This window comes from Panthera tigris, chromosome C1 (assembly GCF_018350195.1).
Source record: "Panthera tigris isolate Pti1 chromosome C1, P.tigris_Pti1_mat1.1, whole genome shotgun sequence".
In the NCBI taxonomy this organism is placed as follows: domain Eukaryota; kingdom Metazoa; phylum Chordata; class Mammalia; order Carnivora; family Felidae; genus Panthera; species Panthera tigris.
Genome location: NC_056667.1, coordinates 61773782 through 61795419, shown reverse-complemented (window position 1 = coordinate 61795419; position 21638 = coordinate 61773782). Strand labels below are relative to the sequence as shown.

The following is a 21638-nucleotide window of genomic DNA, read 5'->3' as shown; positions in this document are numbered from 1 at the left end:
AAGTCCAATAGGTGGGATTTTCTCTCCCCTAGATAGTGCTGGGATATACTTTATACTTTCCACATTTGCCAACGTGATTATATTTTTTCCTAAGCTCCTATACTTTGGTAGACACATTTTCCTGTTAGATATATAAATACTATCAGTCAAGTAATATTCAAGTTCTGCTGGCTAGGGAGGGATTTTTTTTTTCTTTCAGGTGATTTTCCAGCTCTGCTCTGAGACACTGGGTAGATTTATTAAATCTGCATAGGGCCTTATATTTTCCTGTTTTCAAATTTTGGGGTATGAGCAAGAGATAGCCACTTAGTGGTAGCTTACTTAGGCTGACAAGGTTGAGATCAATTCCATGTTAATTTAAATTAGGTAAACTTACACTTTTCATTTAGTAAATATCAGGTACTTACTATGGACTAGATACTGCTCTAGGCATTGATGATATGTCAATTATCAAGGCAGACAAAAGTCTCTAACTTATTGGAGTTTTTACTGTAATATACATAGGCAAACTCTACTGGCCAGAAATACAAGTAATTTTTTCCATTGCCTTGATGATGAAGATGATTTAATATAAAATCAGACTAGAAATTTCTCAAGAATAGTAGTCTGTATGATTGCTGAGTATGTAATGAGTACCCACTAAATTCTTATTGCTTTCTTAAAGAGTTTAATGAAGAAACTATTTACAAAGGTGCCAGCATTCCCAAAGTTATGCATATGAGGAGAATCTTTTGAAGGGAAAATAGGCATAAGCAAGTTTCTAAGCATCAGGAATGAGGATCTTTGATTCAGGCAAAAGCAATTTGGTCAAAACAGGGTGGTTAAGAGGCAACTGAGTAAAAATAGTAACTTGATTGAAAATGATTATCCTTAGAATGAGAGTTTCTCATACACTACTGATAGGTAGAAATTGGTACAACTATTTGTGAAGACAATGTGGGAATATCAATATTTTAAATGAACATGCTCAAGCATTTTTATATATAGGAATTTAGGAATATACACATATGTGGAAAGAAATAGATTCAAGAATATTTAATATTATAATATTTGCAATAGTGAACAATTGAAGACACCTAACAATGTAATAGGATGTTGTATAAAAATATTATAGTTTATTAAAGTATGTTAAACAAAATAATAAGGTAAACTTATCTGTACCAGCATGGAAAGATGTCCAAGACACTTTGGGCTAAAAAAGCAAGGTAAGGAATGGCATATTAATTTTTTAAAAAATTCACTAATCCATTTCCAAATAAGGCATACTATTGACTGATAACTACTTAGAAAAAAACAAACCCAAAGCCTCAAAGTTTGGATTCATTGTTCTTATTTTATTGTTCTTATTATTTTCACTTAATTTATATTTGTATTACAATATCAATGCACCCCATCACAGAAAAATCAGAAAATGTGAAAAAAGAAAAATGAGAACATAAATGGCACCTACATATCAACTATTTAACAATTCTGAATTCCTTGGTGCCTATTTAAATCCCTTTATGTTCACATAAATGTTGCTTTCAATCAAAATATGAACCATATGTGCCTTTATTTATCCTCCTTTACTTATTTAGCAATGAGAAATGTTTGGAGAATGACTCCCCTTTATTAACAATAACTTTTCATTATATTAAAGCATCTCAAAGAATAAATTGACTGAAAACACCATACCAAATAAATGGGTATAAAATGGATAAAAGTGATTAAACATGCCTTAAAGTGTGGGAAACTACCTCAGATACACAAAAATGACCAATTTATGAAAATTCAAATACTCAAATATACTTGAAAAATGTGATATAATTATTGATTATACCTTTGGTGCTCTTTAATTTTTGATTGATACATTTTTTGCAAATAATACAAGGTGGAAATAATATAAGGTGGAAAATGATATGCTCCAATAATCCAAATCCCCAAAGGCAACCCTTAGTTCAAAGTCTTCCTGTCATCCTTGATTTTTATCAAAATCCACATACAAATTATTTAAAAGAAATGTGTGATCACATTGCATGGACCTTTTTATGTCAGGATGAATAGATTCATACTGTTCTTTTTGAAGCCTGGTGAGAATCTATTACAAAAACCACAAAAAATTGTAATTAAATATTCTATTGTTGGACTTGATGGTTCAACTAAATTTGGTGTGCATGTGTGTGTGTGTACCCTTATACACATTTATATCAATGTATTGTGCAGTATCTTAGTAGGATTTATTCCTACAAGTTGAATTTCTAGGAGAAAAATTTCTAGTCTTTGGGTCAGAGTCTGCATTTAGTTCCTAGATATTATATTATCAAGGAATGTAATAACACCAGGATGGGTGAAAATCAGTGTGAAAAAAGTAATAATAACACTCCACTGTTAAGTGGACTATCTAACCCTGCTTCAAAGTACAATACTCCAAACTTCCTGACTTTAAATTGTTTAATTGTGCTGGGTCCTCATAGATTTAATGGGTTGTTGAAGAAAAATCCCAAAGTACTTTGAAAATGCCATAAGTGTGTATTTGGCTTAAAAATAGACTTAAGGTTAAAAATTTTTGAAAATTTAACTTGCTGTGGATATTACAAAAAGCCACTTTTCGATAAAAACATGAAGTGTTTTGAGTTTGCCTATTGATGTCAGTTGTGTTTACATGCAATGTAAACCATAGTCTTAAAATTTGGGGCTATGTTGGTCACTACTTCTGTTTTACTGGTTGTTATGTCATGAAATGTGATTGCAGGGCAAGAAAGCAGTGATGAAGTTCAAGAACTCCATGGACAATTCACAGGAAGTGAATCGCTATCAACTTCCAAACATTAACAATTACATGATGCCTATTCCTCCTTCACCTCCTCCCCACAAAGGAAAAATCACAAGGGAAAATAGACTTGAATCATGGAGAAGGAGAAGATTTCGTCCAACCACTGCTCCCAATGGCTTAGAGCCTCTCTTTACCAGGGTGAATATGGAATCAAGTTTTCTTTTATTAATTTAGCACAGATTACATTATGCTTTTAAATTTCTGGATGTATAGTAAAAATGAATCTAGGGAAATCAAGTGCAAGTGCCTTACAAAAATAAATATAATAATTTTATAAATGTAATTGTAAGCTTGAATGAATCTGAAATCAAATACTTGAGTAGTTCAGTTCAGTAATTTAGCACAATTAATTAAAAAATCCAGTAAATCTTGAGGTCAAATTTAGTTTGTACTATGCCCATTTCCAAATTATTTATTTCCTTCAATTTGCCCATTCAATCACGTGTTATCAGAAGTATTTTAACATGTAATTTGTGAAAATTTAGAGACTTAAGTATACCAAAAAACATAAAATCCCACATCAAGTACCTATTAGAGCTTCCTTTTAGTGATTTTTGGGAAAATATTGTATAATCTTTTCTTTCAGTGTTCTTTGAAAATAGTAGAGCTTGTTGTACTCATTTTCTCAAAATACTGATTAAAAAAATAGCCCTAAGACCAGTTAGACTGTACGGGGACACTTTATAGGACAAAGGCAAAAGATCTCTTAATTTTTATCATGTAAATACACAACTAATGAAAATTATGTGTAACTTCTGTGATTATTAGCAGATAGGTAGGTCTACCTTTCACTGATTGAGAATCAGGGAGTGAAGTTCCGACTTGCACGCAGATTGCGTACTGACTCTTCTAAACCAGCCTCATTCCAGCATTCTTTTTTGACCTCATTCCATATCTGAATCCCACAGCTCTGTGCATCAATAACCTCAAAATATTGGAGCTGTCTTCCTTGCACTTGCCCAAATTTTCTCTTTTCCATTTTCACCATTATTCTTCCTTTGTTATGGCTTCTGAAGAACTTTGTATTCCTTATGTCAGAGGTCCACTGTCCCATGGGTCCTCAATTTTACCTTTTTCCACTGCCTGTCATTCTCCTCTCTAATTTGGATTTTCATCCTCCCTGTAACACACATCTCTGTCTCTCAGCGTACCCAGGCTTCCACAGAGGAACTGGATCTTCTCTTCATGTGCGTAGCCTGAGATTCGTCTTCTCTCCTCCAACAAAGTCCCCTGAAGAGTAGTTGGCTGTCGGTTTAGTCTAACAAACAACCCCAGGCAGCTCAGCTTACAACAACAAAGGTTGATTTCTCTCTCTCTCTCTCTCTTTTTTCATTTTAACAGTTTTTAATTAATTAATTTTTAAATGTTTTCATTTATTTTGAAGGAGAGAGAGAGAGACAGAGCATGAGCAGGGGAGGAACTGAGAGAGAGGGAGACACAGAATTCGAAGCAGGCTCCAGGCTGTCAACACAGGGACAGATGCAGGGCTCGAACCCACGAACCGTGAGATCATGACCTGAGCCGAAGTCGGACGCTTAACCGACTGAGCCACCCAGGCACCCCTAACAGTTTTTATTTAAAGTAGTATATCAGATTACTTTATTCCTGTATCTTCTCAATGGTTTCTTCCTTATATTTGCCCTTTTCCTTTCCTACTTGGCGAGACTTGCCTTTACATTCAAGGATCTCTTTGTGGTCTTTGTCCAGTTTTAGTCTAGTGATAACCACCTTTCCAGGGTGAAGGCCCACCTTCTTTCGCTGTGCCTGCTCAATGCACATGTCCCATTTCTTCCTGTAAACCTGGACTCCTTTGCCAGTCTGCTGACCTTTGTAGTGTCCTTGCACAACCTATACTTCAGCATCCTTTTGGAGGGGCATGGATCAAACGTTGTACTTCTGTCTCAGCTCTTGGGAAAGAGGGGAAGACCTAATCTTTCTGCGAATGTGGGAAGGTGCTTTGGGATGCCTTTTATGGTTCTTGCTTGGGTCGGAAGTCACAAGGAGTTGAGGCTTCATTTTGGCTGCTGGCTCTTCAGCGGTGGCTGGCTGCAGAAGGGAAGAACGGAGTTTATTTCTTGTTCGCATAATCGTCTGTTGTTGATCAGCTGCAATTCTGAGACCCAGACTGGAGAAACAGTCCCTGTCGGGGGTATGTCTGGGGTATGTTGCCTTCATGGACGACAGAACCATGGAAAGTTTTTAAGATTCCACTCAGCAGGGAAACTTCTGTTTGAATTCCATTACCAAAGCCTGACAGCGGTGGAAGAAGAAGTATCTTCCTCCCACGGAGTGGGGCGGTGAATATTTGGGCCAATAATAAAACCCACCATGTCTACTAACTTACCTCTGAACTGTACATGCTGGCATTGGTCCCCCTGCACTAAGCCAGCAAACATGTGCTCTTGAAGTCTGTGGCCTCTATTTAATGAGAACAGTGAGTTTCTCATGATATTCCCATGCTGGCAGCATTTGATCTTCTGATGTTAAAATATATTACAGGAATAAGCTCGACCCATTCATATTTTAATTTTTTTAAAAAAGGGTTTAAATATCTCATAAACCATAAGAACATATTAAATCTATATGTGCAAGTTAAATAACAGTAATCAAGCAAGCACCCATGTACACATCATTATTTCTTAACCAAGTAGAACACTGCTGTCATATTATGAGCCCCCGTTTCCTGCCCCATCACATCCCCTACTGCTTCCCAGAGTAACCATCATACTGACTTCTTTCTTAACTGAGTCCTGTTTCTCTTCAGAGTTCTCTGATTTAGATGCATGAAACTTCAGAAATAAGCTCAAATCTACCATTGTAATGAAAGAACAATGTTTATAGGAGAAAGGAGAAAGAAGCTGAATGGAGTCTTTGGGTCAGAGTCCAAGTTTGGTTCCTTGATAGTTTTAAGAGCCTCTTCTGGATAAGTCAGAGAAGCCAGGTCATGAGAGTTTCCCAGGGAGATGGGGCTCACCAGGGTCAGGGCATCTAGGCAAGTCCTAGTGTGGGTCAGCCACTGGATGGGCTGGGCTTCTGTACTGGGCACGGAGGGGAGAGCAGGGACTTTTCCACCCTGTGGCCATGACAAGTGAAGTGCAGATAAGCATGTAAGCCAGCCTCTGCTGGGCATTCTGCACTGGGGTTGGCAACACCATGGTGTCAGAGGGCGTCCTGGCTTCCATAGACCTTAGCATGTCTGTCTTTTGAGTTACAGGGTTTTAGCCTGACTTGGTCTTTTGTTTTGTTTCCAAACTTCTATTCTCTCTATTTGGAATCTCTGTTTGGGGAATGCTGGAGCTACTAGACTGAAACTCTAATATTCTTAGCTTTTCTCTTCTATTTTCTCATTCTTTTTTTTGTTCTACTTGACAAGAGATTTCCACAATTTTATCTTCCACACATTCTACTGAGTTTTTTCTTTTGGTGCCTTATTTTAATTCTAAGAACTCACTTTTGGTTCACTGAATGTTACTTTTTTTTTTTTTTTTTGAGAGAGAGAGAGAGAGAGAGCACACAGGGGAGGGGCAGAGAGAGAAAGGGGGAGAGAGAATCTTAAGCAGACTCCACGCCCAGTGCAGAGCCCAATGTGGGGTTCAATCTCACAACCATCAAGAGTCAGAAGCTTAAATGGCTGAACCATCCAGGTCCCGCCACTCAATGTTACTTTTAAAAATCATCTTGTTCTCTGGGGTGCCTGGGTGGCTCAGTTAAGTATCTGGCACTTGATCTTGGCTTAGGTCTTAATATCATGGTTGCGTGATGGATCCCAGGGTCAGGCTCCATGCTAATAGCATGGAGCCTGCTTGGGATTCTCTCTCTCCCTCTCTCTCTGCCCCTCCCCTGCTCATGCCCCCTTTCTCTCTCAAAATAAATAAATAAACTTTTTAAAAAATCAATAAAACATGTCTTACTCTATGATTTTGATTCTTTGGTATTTGTGGAGACTTCCTTGTGGACTAATATATATTCAGTTTTTGTAAAGTGAATCTCTTAATATTGGGAATAGAGTTCTGTAAACGTCCAGTAGATAAGAAATGTTAATTATGTCTTTCCTGTTTTCACATGCTTAGCATTCTTGTTTATCTGCTCTCTCAGTTCCTAACTTCTAGAGATAATTCATTCTCTGTAATTGTAGACCTGTCAGTTTCTCCTTATAATTATGTCAAATTCTGCTTTGTAATGTTGAGAATCCCTGGTCATATGCTCTCGGATTTAGGATTATTCTATTTTACTGGTGAAGTGATTCTTTATGATTAAAAAATGTTCCTCTTTATCACATTACTTTTAGCCTTAAGATCTCTGTTGTCTCAGTACTTATTTTCTTTAAATTAGTATTTAATATATAGTATTTAATATTATATATATGTGTGTGTGTGTGTGTATATATTCATTTTACTTTCAGCCTTTTAATATCTTTGAATTTAAACTTTAGGTTTTAAATGTATTTATGTAGCATGTGGATGCTTTGTGTTTATTTCAATCTGAAAATATCTGTTCCTTTAATAAGTGAGTTTAGGTCAATCACATTTATTTGATTTAGTAGTATACTTAGACTTACTTCTGCCATCTTCATTTGTATTTTCTACTTACCATGATTTTTCTTTGATAGTAGCATTTTATGCTATTATTGCCTATTGCCTCTTCCTTGAAACTTTCCTCCTTTGCCTTCCATGACACTCTACCTTCATCTTTCTTTGCCATCTCCTTTTACCTCTCATCTTGCCTCCTTTGTGACTCTTCTTCATACTTATTAGCCATCACTGCAGGCTTAGACCTTGACTCTTGTTTTTGTATTCCAGATGTAGTCATCTTGTCACATGACTTCAGGAACTTCCTAGATGTTTCTTGGATTTGTCACTAGCTCCTGGGTCCTCAGGTATAGAATAAAATTGTCACAGTGGGGAAAGTCTTGCACTTTTCCTTCAGTAATTTGATTTACTTTATAGAAATCTAGAAAAGATTTATTTAAGGAGAGGTGGCTCTCATGAGTAGTTTGTACATTAAATTTACTCATTTTATGCCTACCACCCCCAAAGCATCCTCCAAATCATCTTAAAAGGAAAAAAAAAAAAACCATGTCAGAAAAAGCAAAGAAATAAGGCCTGTTCTTCTGTAGAGCACAGTCTCTGCCTTCTGTGATCTGTGTCTCTAGGGGATGATCCATGGAGCTAAATGACAAGGTGTGGTAGATCTTACAGCCTGGCAAGTTGCTACTGTTCCCTGTTGCTTTGTTTCCTTTTGTTCTAGGACCAGCAGAGCTTTTATACTGCTTTTACAGAATCTGTGAGACTAGTTACACTGTTTTTACAGAATCTGTGAGACTAGTTATACTGCTTTTACAGAATCTGTGAGACTAGTTACACTGCTTTTACAGACTCTGTGAGACTAGTTATACTGTTTTTACTGAATCTGTGAGACTAGTTACACTGTTTTTACAGAATCTGTGAGACTAGTTACACTGTTTTTACAGAATCTGAGACTAGTTACACTGCTTTTACAGAATCTGTGAGACTAGTTATACTGCTTTTACAGACTAGTTAGATTTTGCCCTGAGGTTTACCTCACACATCTGCAGATTTTTATGTTCTCACACAATACTGCTGGTCACCTCTATTAAAATGTGAATGGTTCCATAAATGGTGTATATAAATGTGAAAACATAAGCTTTTAAATAAGAAGCTACTTAATCATTATAGTTACTAATCGAAAAAAACAAACAAACAAGGTTTGTTTTTATTTTTTTATATGTTTTATGAAATAAAGGACAAAGAGCTTCTCCAGGCATGAACTAGTCTGGGCTTTCTCTGTATCTGGTCAAGGTCCCCTCCCTACCTCCTACAGTCCCCATGAGTCCTGTGCAATTACTGGTGCCTGACTGGTAGATTCTGCTTCCCCTTAAATTTGACATGGTTTAGCCAGCTTCTCCATCCATTCAGTTAACGTATCTCATAAAGCATGACCTTTTTTCCAGTAATTTGGGCTCAAAATCTAGGATTCCTTCTTCTGTCTGATCACACATCAGTTAATTGCTAAGTCCTCCAGATCAGAAATATCCAATAGAAATATAATGCAAGCCACATATGCAATTTCAATGTCTCATAACTATACCAAAAAGGGTAAAAAGAAACATGTGAAATTAATTTTATTAACATATTGTACTTAATCAAGTGTATTCAACATATTATCATTTGAACATGTAATCAGTATGAGTTTTAATGAGCACTGTACAATGTTTTTCATACCATGTCTTTGAAATTCAGTAAGCATTTTATATTTATGGTGCATCTCATTCAAATGAGCTGCCTTTCAAATGCCCAACAGCCAAATGTGGTAAGTGGCTGCTGTCCCAGGCTGTACATCTCTAGCACCTGGACGGTGGCTCATGTGTCTGATAATCCCTTTCCCTTCTCAGTGCCACATCCCCGGGTCAGGGACTGGCTACCTAACTCTTCACAGGGCTGTTGCAGTCATCTACTTACTTCCATTATGCCTTTAAGTCAACAAATAGCTCAAGTTAGCTCTTATTGATTGTGACAAGCACTGTGCTAGGTGCTGAGGTTACCAAGATGAGTGAAGCCAAATCTTTATTCTCAGAAGGATTGCAGTATAGCAAGGGAGACAGAAATATCTACCATTAACCATGACACATTGTGGTGAGTATAGTCATAGTGGTATAAATAAAGCACAATGAAGGAAATACTCGCTTTGAGGATATTGAAGAGCATTTCGGAGAGAAGATGACATTTGAAATGGGCTTTGAAAGAAGAGTAGGAAGCGAGCAGATGGACTCAGGGAGCAGAGGGTAAAAGGCAGGAAGGCGAAGCAAGAGCAAGCTGGGTCCATCTCAGTACTGAGAGAATCTACATGATGCAATTAAATAAAACTTGATAGAATAGCTCCCAACATACTCCTCCCCTGATTAAAACCTTCACCAGCTTCTTTCCTAATGAAAGCAGGTATGTTTTCTGCTTCATTGCTTTAAAATGTAGGTTTTATGATTATTCAGGTATGTTGAGACTTATAGATCAGGAGATGTTTGTCATTGAAAGGACACTTTGCACTTAACAGTTCCCAAAAGGAAGGGGCATGCCATGTACGATAGTCAGGGTTCTATCCAGAATAAGGTTTGACCACATATCTGGGCATTGTGGCCCAGGTAAGCTGACAGATAAAACTAACCATCACATAAGTCATGCAGGACTATACAAGGCCGCACCAGGGTTGGTCAGGAGATTGGGAAGTGGGAGGGAAACATGGGCAAGAGCCTTTGTTGTGGTTTCTGAGAGAAGGAACAGGAAAGATGGGGTGAGCAGGCTTAGGATTGAACAGTATGAAGAATTTCGACAGGCTCCAGAGTGTGGAAGCTGTCCTGAGTTTTCTGGTCTTAGAGAAGGGGGTTCTAAGGGCAGGGGAATATTGGCCCAGACTTTAAGAGCCAGGTCACAGAGGTGGGGGGAGGGTGGATGTGAGCTCTGGGTTGGTTAGTTTGTACATGAAAAGCATGCTCCCAGGGAAGTCATTTACCCTCTCTAGGAATGTCTTGGGAGGGGTAGTTTCCCCAGTCAGTAAGGCTCCAGATGTCAAAACATCAGAATAAAAACATATGCTTATACACTGGCATTCAAGGACTCTCATATTTTGACTCCTTTCCAGCTTTCCGCTCCCATCCAAGCTAAACTGAGCTACTCCCTGGACCCTCAGCTGGTTGGCCCACCACTTCCCCACCTCTGATCTGTGCTTTTTTCTGTTATTACTTTCTGCCCGATGCTTACTCCCTTTTAAATCATCTATATAACTTTTTTCTTATTTAATTACCTTTGTTAGCTTTTAATAAAATAAAATGTTTATGTTTATATTCAATGATGGCAGCAATGATTCTATCTTCCATTTGAAGACAGAAGGAGGAGTTTTGTTCCAGGAGTTTTGCTCCGTGTTTTACATACACTTTCTCATTTAATACACACAATAAACTCAAGAAAGAGATGAGATAATTTATCCATATTAAAGATGAGGAAACTGAGGCAAGAAAGGTTAAATAATCTGGCCATCATCACATAACTAGTTAGTGGCAGACTAAGTGTATACACTCACTATACTTACAGTTAAGAGCCTACATTTGTAATCCTCAAATCCATATTATATGGAATTTATCTACAAGTCTTTTTTCTTTCAAATCCTTGAAGATATTAATCACAATTGGTCAGGTGCTTCTTCAATGCAGAGATGTTCTTTTTCTATGAATTGCCTGTGAGTGCCTGAGATATAAGAAGGAGGTTGTATCTTCTTTCTCACCTCTCCCAGCCCCTGTGAGAGGCCTTATGTTCTGTAGTGATTGCTATACATCCTAATAGGATCCCATCTCTTCCTCTCTTCAAAAGGATTTTGTGAGGCACCTGGCTGGCTCAGTCAGTTGAGCATCTCCCTCTTGATTTCAGCTCGGGTCATGATCCCAGGGTCATTGGGTTGAGCCCCGAGTTGGGCTCTACACTGAGCATGAACCCTGCTTGGGATTCTCATTCTCTCTCTCTGTGCCCCTCTCCCTCACTCGTGCACTCTCTCTTTCTCTGTCTCTCTCTAAAATTAAAATCTAAAATCTCTTTCTTATGTCCCTTATATATTCTGCTTAGTATTAATATTCATGTACTTTTGTTAATTGTCACTTCTACTCCCAGATTATGAAGCTTGTTGAGGGCAGGCATTTGATTTCACTTACACTTAATCAAGTGTTTATTAGTATTGTGTTCATAAAGAGGTATTACCTTATTATGCATACAAAAAATTAAACTCTGAATTGTACTATTTAGCTTATGGAAATATTATAGAAATAAATTATGCCTTTCAGACATAGATCCCTTTTCTTCAACAACAAATAAAGTCTAACAAATGTTAGCTTTGTGAGAGAGATTGCATATTTCCTTTGTTTGACTTACTTTTTTTTTTAATTTCCATTCTAGTCAACATATTATCTTGGTATTTTTTATTCTTGGTTTTCCTCACCAGTGGACTCAGATTTGAGAATGAAAAAGGAAAGCATCAGCATGATTTTAATATAGGATAATTCAACAAATTTCATATAGGCTTGATTTATTTCAGGCACTTTCCTTTAAAGAACGTTTTCGCTTAAAATTAACATCGCAGTTTGGTAACTGCATTACTAAAAAAGACTTTTAAAAAGGTGCAAAAGCCAGTCCAACTGGCAGACCTTGTAAGCTTTCCAGACTTTCTCACCAAAAGCAAAACGCAGCCAGATCTTTTCTACCTCTGAGCAGACTTACTGAATGTGTTCTGTTGAAAGAGATGAGGAAGGGAAGGCTCATGTGTCAACCCCACCTCCTCAAAATCTGGAGCTCTGATACCTCCAGAAGGGTTGAGGCATTGGGGGGCATGTCAGGAATAAGCCCCAGACATGCGATATAGTGGGAAGAAAAATGGGCAAGAGGAGAGGGAAAAGAGGAAGCATAACGAAAGCAAAGGAGGGAGGAGGAGAGAACAAGGAAACACCAGCATGAAAGGAAAGAGAAGGAGAGGAACCAAATGAATACTGTGAGAAGAGGTTTCCCTTACAACCAGCTGCTTCTTGAATCCTTAGGATACGAACATCGAACAATGGCACACTCTTAACTCTGGCTCACTTGGGAATTTTCTCTCCCTAAGACCTGAATCAGAGTCAACGTGGGGACTGCCTGCTACTCCTTATCCACGCTTTGAATCCATCTTTGTCACGGCTTAGTTACCAAAGGTGTTGTCTAACAGGCCCCTGTGAATCTGTTTTCATGATGTGGTACCTATCGAGTTCCTATAAATGCAGAGCTTCTGACTTAGGGCAGTGTCATCATACTGGCACTGTAGCTTTTGTCTCAGCAAAGGAAAGAATGTGGAATCCCTAACTGTTCCATGGCTGTGTCCAGTCAGATCAATGTTTATTAGGCCCTTGCTAGGTGTCAGCCCTGGCAAGACGCTGGGGGCATAAAGTTCAGTAAGATACTGTCCTTATCTACTGACAGTGAGAGGGATACAGGGGAATGGTTTCACTGCCATGTGACTTACAGACTTATATAGGTCTGGAGATTAAAAGTATTTGGTAGTGTTCGGACCACTACAATTGGTGCAGCTGCTGGGCCTTTAAAGGTATCAAAAGAAATTGCAAATAGTTGAGAGATAGTAGAAGTTAAGAATATAAGACATTTTTTTGTTATTTGAGAAATGTTGGACCTTATCCCATGGATATTGAGAATCTTTGGAGGACTTCAAGCAAAAGAGTCACGTAATCTATTTAGTGACAATAGATCACTGTGATACCACAGAGGAAGGAGGTTTTGAGAGACATCAGGCTAGAAATAGGGAGACCAGCGAATAGAGTAACATCTGTTTTCTTGGAACAGTTCAAATTTGTGTTTGTTTTTTTTTAGTATAATTATTAGTGATACCTCTTTCACTGTGTCTCCCAGTTTGGATGATAAATTCTGTGGCCGCTCTACTAACTACAGATTTATCCCAGTGGCCTGGAAAAAGACTCTATGGTGCTTGGAGTTCATCAGGGCTTGGCTAAGTGGATGAAGAGGAGTGACTGCCCAATGCTATCAGCAAGAACAGGCCCTTTGATCCCCTTAGAGTCTCTTACGTCCACCTCTCACTCAGGCCTAAGCAGAGATAAAAGAGGGCCCAGTGAACATTTAGTATATATATATATATACTAAATTTATTCATTTTTGAGAGAGAGAGGGACAGGGAAGGGCAGAGAGAGAGGGGGACAGAATCCCAAGCAGGCTCCACACTGTCAGCACAGAGCCCGATGTGGGGCTGTATGTCCGGAACCATGAGATCATGACCTGAGCTGAAATCAAGAGTCACATGCTTAACCGACTGAGCCACCCAGGTGCCCCTGAAAATTGAGTATATTAATTGAATGCTAAATATTATACATATGTGATGGCTGACTAGTTAACCACTCAACGAGCATGCTGTTTCTTTGTCAGCTCAGATTATACTTGCCTGAGGTATCTGGAAAGAAATGAGAAGGAAAGTCATAAGCAAGTGGTACAGGAAGTAAGAAAGATAACCCTTAGTTGTGCAAGGGCATGAGGCCCTGCTCTGGTTCCTGAAATGGAACTGAATGTTCATGGAAGGTTTTGATACTTGCTTGAGGACAGCAGAAAGGGCCGTGAAACCTTGTTAAAGTTTCATCAGCCTGGGTCCTTATAACCTTGGAAGATGGTAAGTATAGAGGCAATTGAGTCAACTGAAGGAAACAATTATTCATTTCCTACTGCACGTATTTAATCACGAGCTGTCACTCGGGCCTCCTGTTAAAATCCAAAAAAGGTTACTTGGTGGCAATAATTGGGGAATATTTTTTAAAAGAATGAAGTAACTAGACCCAGGAGAAAAGAGATGTTATCAGGAACACATTTTGGCAGGAAAAAAAAAAATGAGTAAGAATAAATGAAAAAGGTGAAGAGCTGTCATTTCCTTTATTTTATTTTTAAACATTTCAACTTCCACTTTCTCATTTTGTACATATGAGGCAGGCCTTTCCTCCACCATAATCTCACTATTACCTTGCATTTATATAGAGCTTATCTCCCAGAAGCTCACAGGGCTACTTCTGAATCTGTGCCACGTTAGAAAGTATTGCTTGACAAAAAGGAGATGCTCTTATTTAATCGTCATATCATTAAATGTTCTAGTGGAAGCTTGGAACTGGATTTGCTGTAGGCGGGTGATTGTGCACTGGGCCGCACAAGTGCATGTCACAGCTCCACAGCTACCCGGGCCAGAGCAAACGTGGCATGCTTTTGCAACTTGGAGTCAGGCCTGCCATCACCCCTTTGCTTTCCACTGTGACTCAGAGAGATGTTTCTAATCTGCAAAGAATTATCCAGGTTGCTGATTTACCTTCATGGCTACTGATGTTCCTGAAATATTTCTGGTGATTACCTCTCTATTTGGGAGCTCTGTCTGCCATAGGCAAGACCATTTGCTTAAATTTTAAATCTTGGGATTCCTTCCCCATTTATACTTTTCAGACTGTCATTTGCAGAATTTCATTTAATCAGATGTACTTCCTCTGGTTTTTGCTTCAGAGAAATGGAATTGAATGAGGAAAAAAGAATCCTCTGAAGTGGAAGAGGATGGATTTGGAGATGGAAATATTTTAGGAGTTCCTTCAGAAATTTTTGTTGTAGCTTTGTTATTTTTAAAAAAATGCATGTTTCCAAGGCATTCGTAATTCAGTGAAATCAAACTTAAATAATTGCTTTGAGTTCAGTGAAAGTTGGTCTCTTCACATTTTCCATTTAGCTGAAAACTGATTTTTAGAAAAGTGAAGTAGATTAAAATTATTGCCTGGCCTCTGTATAATTCTTGATCTGACAGTATTCTTACATGACTATTTCTCTGTCTCCTCCTCTTCCTTTTTCTGCTTCTCTTTCCTCATATTCCTCTTAGAGATTAAACTCTTTGCTCATTCATTATTGTGAAAATCGAATACAAACCAGGAGGCAAGAAAAAGGACATTTCTTTCCATCTCTGGCATATCAATTTATTGTTTATGTTCTAAATTTGTGAACACCATAGAACAGCCTTTTTTGATTGGGTGTACTGTTTGATATTCAAAATAATACTAATAATGTTGGTTTTTCATTGAACTGAATGTCTCCTGTAAAACCGGAGAGTCCTAGGCATATAGCACATGTCTCTAATCCCCAGAGCAACCATAGAAGGAATCGGACATGTGCCGGCCCCCTCTCACATAGAAGATCACGGAAGGATATATTGTCAGTGCTCAAGTATAAAGATGAAGCACTCAATTGCAAAGACAGTTGCTAAATCACAAAATCAATTCAAGTTAGAACAAAACTATGCCACCGGTATTTAATTATTTTGATTTGAATTTTGATTCAAGAATCAGCTAAAAGAACCAAGCGCAGTTTCATCTTGGCATCTCTGGTATTTTCATTGTATGTAAAACACATACACAACTAAAATAAAAAGTGACAAACGTTGTCCAGACCCCTGGCATTTACATGAAAAATATAAACCCAAAATGCATGTAATTATTAGAGCGATTTGTTTTGTAATGGGCTTGACTTTTTGTGCACTGCGAAGGTTGACATTTTATAAAGGTTTTGTTGCTAGGTACATAAAACGAGCCTTCTCTACTCCTCGTATTACAGTACAATTACCCTCTGATTAGAAGGTAATTAATTAATAAGTCCCCTTCTTTTGTTTACTCTAGGATTCAAGAAAGGTTCACAGAACACCACTGCATAGTAATGCAGCTATTACAATGATCTATTTGGGGAAAAACGTGCACCTATCTCATGATCACCCAGACTTCCGGGATGAAATAAAAGTTTATCAACAACACTGTGGTGGGGAAAACCTTTGTGTTTACAAAGGCAAACTACTTGAAAAAGGTACACATGAAATGTGAATTTTTTTTAAGTTGCTTGAGGTTGATGCTATAGATAAGCTATCGTTGATATAATATCAAAATGACTTCAATCACTCTATGAAATTATGCATATCCAGGGACTTATAAACCAGCTGCCTAAAAATAAATCTAGATTTACTGCTCCGTGATTGAAACCGAAGCAGCAATTACTCTTGAAGATTGTGGAAGAAAGAATTTGGAGTGATTTAACCCACTAACAGATTAATTTTGGGATAGAGATATATGATCATTAAAATGTTGCACGAATAAACTGTCCCCCAAATTACAAGTTAACTATTTGGCTTGCCATAATGAATTATATCACACATTATTCTAAGGGAAAAATACCAGATTGGCAATTTGTTCTTTAGAAAAATGTTGAGATAAAATCACAAATCCAATAAACTTCAGGGTGAATCACACCTAAATAACTTGGTGCAGAATTTGGCTAGATGGATTTTAGTACATTTCTGCTTTCATTTGATCATAAATCCATGTCTCTTACCATAAGATAATTTTTATATTCAATACAGGGTTTCTCATATTGTACTGAAATGGTTTTCATCAATATTTAGTTCTTTGGAGTAGCAGTTAAAAGGACGAGGATATAATATAGGATTATATTTGTTATTTCCTTGTTTAAGAAACTCTGTTTAGAAAGTTATTGTATTTTTACTAACTGAAAGAAATATTTACACTTGGGCAATCTTGATATAGGTTTAGGGAGTCTTAGGAATTGGGGGCAAGCATGGAATTATTACTTTTGGCTTCTCTGATTTCCCTCATCACTCAAAAATAATGACTATTAATTTTAAAAATTTCAGGTACTTAAAAAGAAACTAAACAGATTTAAAGATTACATATATAAAACTTTCCAACATAAAAAAAAAGAGTAAACACTTGAATGTTAGTTTTAACTTTTACTTTATAAAAATTTGTAAAACTTATAAAAAATAATCCTCAGTATATTCTAGAAATGATTTTTCGTCATTTTCTCTACTTTGCTGGAATGTAATTTACTTTGTCATTCTGTCATAGCATTTGAAAGTCCATTCCTTCCACTTTGTAGGTGAGGAAAATGAGGAGACCAGAGATATAGTGGCTTCGTATGGTCCCATGTACAGTTTGGGGCATGGTCAAGAGCAGATACTGGGCCTCTGAATTGGTGCAGGATCCTTGCTCAGTTAGCGATCAGTGCAAAGGGTTTCCTACGTTTTCATAATATGAGTGGCATGAAACCCCTAATGATAGTGGCATAGATAGACTTATTTTTTGAAAGTGTGACTTTCAACTGTTAATTTAGAAGAACAGCTGAAATTAACTATAGTCTACAATTGGAACAAATGCAATGAAACTTTTCCTGGGTCTTGGATCACGCTTTATTTCAGACGATGCCTACATGCCTTTCTGCCCACTGGAAAACATGGTACATACAAATGAAACAAAAACAAGAAGTGGGGAGCTGAATACTTCTCTGAGAGATGATACATACTCTGTAGGAACGGTGCAAAACCAGTAAGGGAGAGTGTGACTTGGCTAAGTGTTGTTTTGCATACATATCGATCCTGGGACTGACTTTTGTTGTGTCACTTGATGGACTTGAATAATAGGATGGAATGGGAGCTTAAATAATTGAATCCTGTCCACACAATAATTTTGTCTCAGCTTGCCCTTTGATTGCCAGGAAAGTAATTGTTCAAAATTGAAAAGTTGGTTGGCTCAGAGTTGACTTGCGGTTCAGCAATCTTAGCAATTTAGCTGGACTGAAAAGAATCTGCCCGTTTTTACAAATCAAAGCTGTGCATGATTCAGTGAAATGTGAATAGGTTTTTAGAAGAGTTCTGTTTAAAAAAAAAAAAGGCGTTTAACGTTCTGCTTGGAGCAGTAAACTAATTAAAAATGTGGCATTCGTTAATTTGTCTTGCTTTGGGATGAGAAATAACAATAAAATTAATTATTTAGAAGTGTGGCAAGTGCATCTTTTATTCCCACAGTAATTCATTGATGTCTTACAGTTTGAGTGTAGATATCAAGCCTCATATTGATTGTTAGGTACACCTATGAAGTCACGGACTCTTTCTGCTGCTTGTAAAGAGTCTGGTTCTTCACAGGCATTTTTATTTACCATGTTCATCCTTTCAAACAAGGAAAACCTTGGCCTCCTGGGTTCATGTGGAATCAAAGAGCAAAATAACTTTTTTTTTTCTGGGCCCCTTATAATCCCTTCCTTTTCTGCCCCATTTTCCCATATTTTCATAACCTGCTGTACTGATTTGTGCATTCCTCATTACTCCCTCACAAACCGGTGGCGCTGCCGTGTCCCCACCCCCATGCTGTTAGCTTGTCTCTTCTGGTGCTATTTCCTTTGTCTGAAATAGGACAAAGGATTTTAAATTCAAAATAGGATTTTAAATTCAAATCGTACCCATCTTTTAAGAATCAGATTGAGGCTGTGAGGCTTTCTCAGCTGACTTCTACCGTTTTATCCCTCCCTCCATGGCTCTGGCTCTTAGTCTCCACCGAAAACCGAACATTTCATTACACTGTGACTTAGAGTAACTGTGTTTTTATTTTTCTTTTACTTGTTATATATACTGAGTTTTTAGTTTTTACTGAGGTGTAACTTATATTCCATAAAATTCATCTATTGAGTGTACAATTCATTGAGTTTTAAACATTTTTATAGGGTCGTGCAGCTATGATCACAAACCAGTTTCAGAATATCTCTATCACTTCAGAAAGTTCCTTTGTGCCCATTGGCAAAGAATCCTCACTCTTTGTAGCCAGCCTCAGGCAGCCACTGATCTGCTTCCGATCTCTACAAATATGCCTTTTCTGAACATTTCATATAAATGAAGTCACACAATAGGCAGTATCTGTGTCTTGCTTTTTCACTTAGCATAATGTTTCTGAGAGTCGTCTAATTCATACCATTTATCAATAATTGTTCTCTTGTACCACTGAATGCATTCCACTACATGGACATTCGTACTATTTCTAATTCGGTTTTTGCTTGTTTAAGTCTATTTTATGTTTGTTTATTTATTTATTTTGAGAGAGAGAGCGTGCACGCAGGGGAGGGGCAGAGAGAGAGAGGGAGAGAGAATCCCAAACAAACTCACGCCCTTCAGCCACTTAACCGACGGAGCCACCCAGGTGCCCCTACAAATACAAGTTTTTGTGCAGACATCTGGTCATGTCTCTTGAGTAGATTCCTAGAGGTGGATTTGATGGCCTTTTTTTTCCTGAGTGAGGGTCACACTTTTCTGTTTTTTACATACATGTTCTTTGATTTTTGTTGTTGTTGAAAACAGAATAGTTTTGATCATATAGCAGCTGTGGATTCTAGATTCTGACTTTTCCCACTTGAAGGTTATTGTTCTTGCTGTTTTTGTTGTTCTTTAGTAACTTCTCTGAAACAAATCTGTGAAATCCATGCCCCCTTTCCTTGGTAGACAGCCAGTGTGATGTCTCTGCTCAGATTTTATCTATTTTTATTTTTCAGCTGGTCTCTTAGGGTTATCCCTGTGTTTTCATAGTGTATTGATCATCTAGTGATTTGTCAGAAGTTGTGTTCAAACACTTTGAACCACTACAGCCTCCAACTTCTGCTGGTGGATCTCTTTGTAGGTGAATTAGTTTCCTGGGGCTAATGTAACAAATCCTCAAAACTAGTGGCTTAAGACAGCAGAAATTTAACTCTCTCACAGTTCTGGAGGGCAGAAGTCTAAAATCAGGTATTAGCAGGGCCATACTCTATCTAGCAGCTCTAGGGGAGAATCTTCCCTTGAGTCTTCCATCTCCTGGCAATTCCATTTCTGTATCTGTCCTCACATGTCATTCTTCTCCGTGTCTCTGTCAGTGTTGGGTCCTCTTCTTCTAAGGACGTCCGTCATTGGATTTGTTTGATAGAACAAATCCAACATAGTTGCATCTTTACCCTTCACTACTTATCCAAAGAAATAAGAAACCATACCCAAATAAGGTTACATTCTGAGGTTCTGGATGGTCATGGATTTTTATTTTTATTTTTTAAAAATGTTTACTTATTTATTTTGAGAGAGAGAGAGAGGGAGAGAGAGAGCATGAGCAGGGGAGGGGCAGAGGGAAAGGAGAAAGAATCCCAAGCCATGACATGGGGCTCATTCCTACGAATCCTGAGATCATGACCTGAGCTGAAACCAAGAGTTGGACGTTCAACCGACTGAGTTGCACACACCCCAGTCATGGATTTTTAGAGGGCAATATTCAACCCGCTGTAACGGGTTCAGGAGTACAAAGTTCAGGCAGTTTCCAAGTCTGCTTTAACTTTTATTTTCCACCAGGCTTTCTTGTGTTTTCTTTGTTCACAGATGGAAGCTCTGAGCAGGTCAGGGATGTGTGAATAGGTTGGGTCTACTCCAATCCATGCCACTTCCCGTTAGCTGGGGATGTGTTGAGAGCTTATTGAATGTGTCTATAATTGCCTTATGGCCCGCATCTCCCTGTTAAATTTCTGACTAGTCCACTGGCCTGCTGCTTGCCCTAATTAAAAATACAGTCTCAGCTAGCAGAATCCCTGACCTTCCACGTTAGCTTGCCTCCAAGATTGCTACTTATTACTGGTAATGCTACTGGCCAAGGAGTTTTTGTTTTCTGCTCCCAATGAAGCCAGCCCCCACTGACAGTGAAGCTGCTGGTTATTTCTGGCCTGCCCTACCATATTAGAACGAGGTGATGAAATGGTGGCTGGGTGGGGGGGGAACAGCCCCAGGCAAGAATGCCTCAGACTCCCTCTGTTCTTACATAAAATTCAGTCATTTTTGATGAATAACTGCTGCTCAGTTTGTTTTAAGTCTTTCGCCCATTTTTAGAGACAAAATTTTAAGGGGAGAGGATTTGGTGACCTCACTCCAGAAAGCTGGTCTATTATTTTCATCTCTCCTGCTAAATTATAACTTCTTGAGGGAGAAGACCGTATTTGATATTTTTTTGGTATTTTAGTTTCTCTTTAGTGCCTAAAACAGTGCGAACCACTGCCAGTCCACAATGAATAACCACGTTTTACAAATAGTCTGGAATGCCTTCTAACATTAGACATTATATAATCCTTAATTAAGACTACTCTGCAGACTGGGTCACTCCCTCCACCCCACTCCTTCACCCCCACCCCCTGCCATCCTCATTTTATAGATGAGAATTCTGAAATGCAGCAAAATTAAATGACTTACCAATGGACACTCAACTTGTAAGGGAAGAACTAGGACATGGACCCAAATCTTCTGACTTCTGTTTTATATGCATTCCATCATTTCACACAGAAACCATTAAGTCAGGGTTGCCAAGCATCAATACATTTTAAAATGTAAAATTAGGGGCACCTTGGTGGCTTAGTCAATTAAGTGTACGACT

At 38.1% G+C, this 21638-nt stretch overlaps 1 protein-coding gene and 1 pseudogene across 1 annotated transcript in view; one reads left to right on the top strand and one right to left on the bottom strand.

The window, feature by feature from the left end:
* ERICH3 (glutamate rich 3) overlaps positions 1 to 21638 on the top strand; it is a 104780-nt gene that overhangs the window by 40661 nt on the left and 42481 nt on the right. The window contains 2 exon segments of the mRNA XM_042993855.1: positions 2732 to 2950; positions 16050 to 16230. Coding sequence (XP_042849789.1) covers positions 2732 to 2950; positions 16050 to 16230 — 400 coding nt within the window.
* LOC102964895 lies at positions 4412 to 4987 on the bottom strand (annotated as a pseudogene).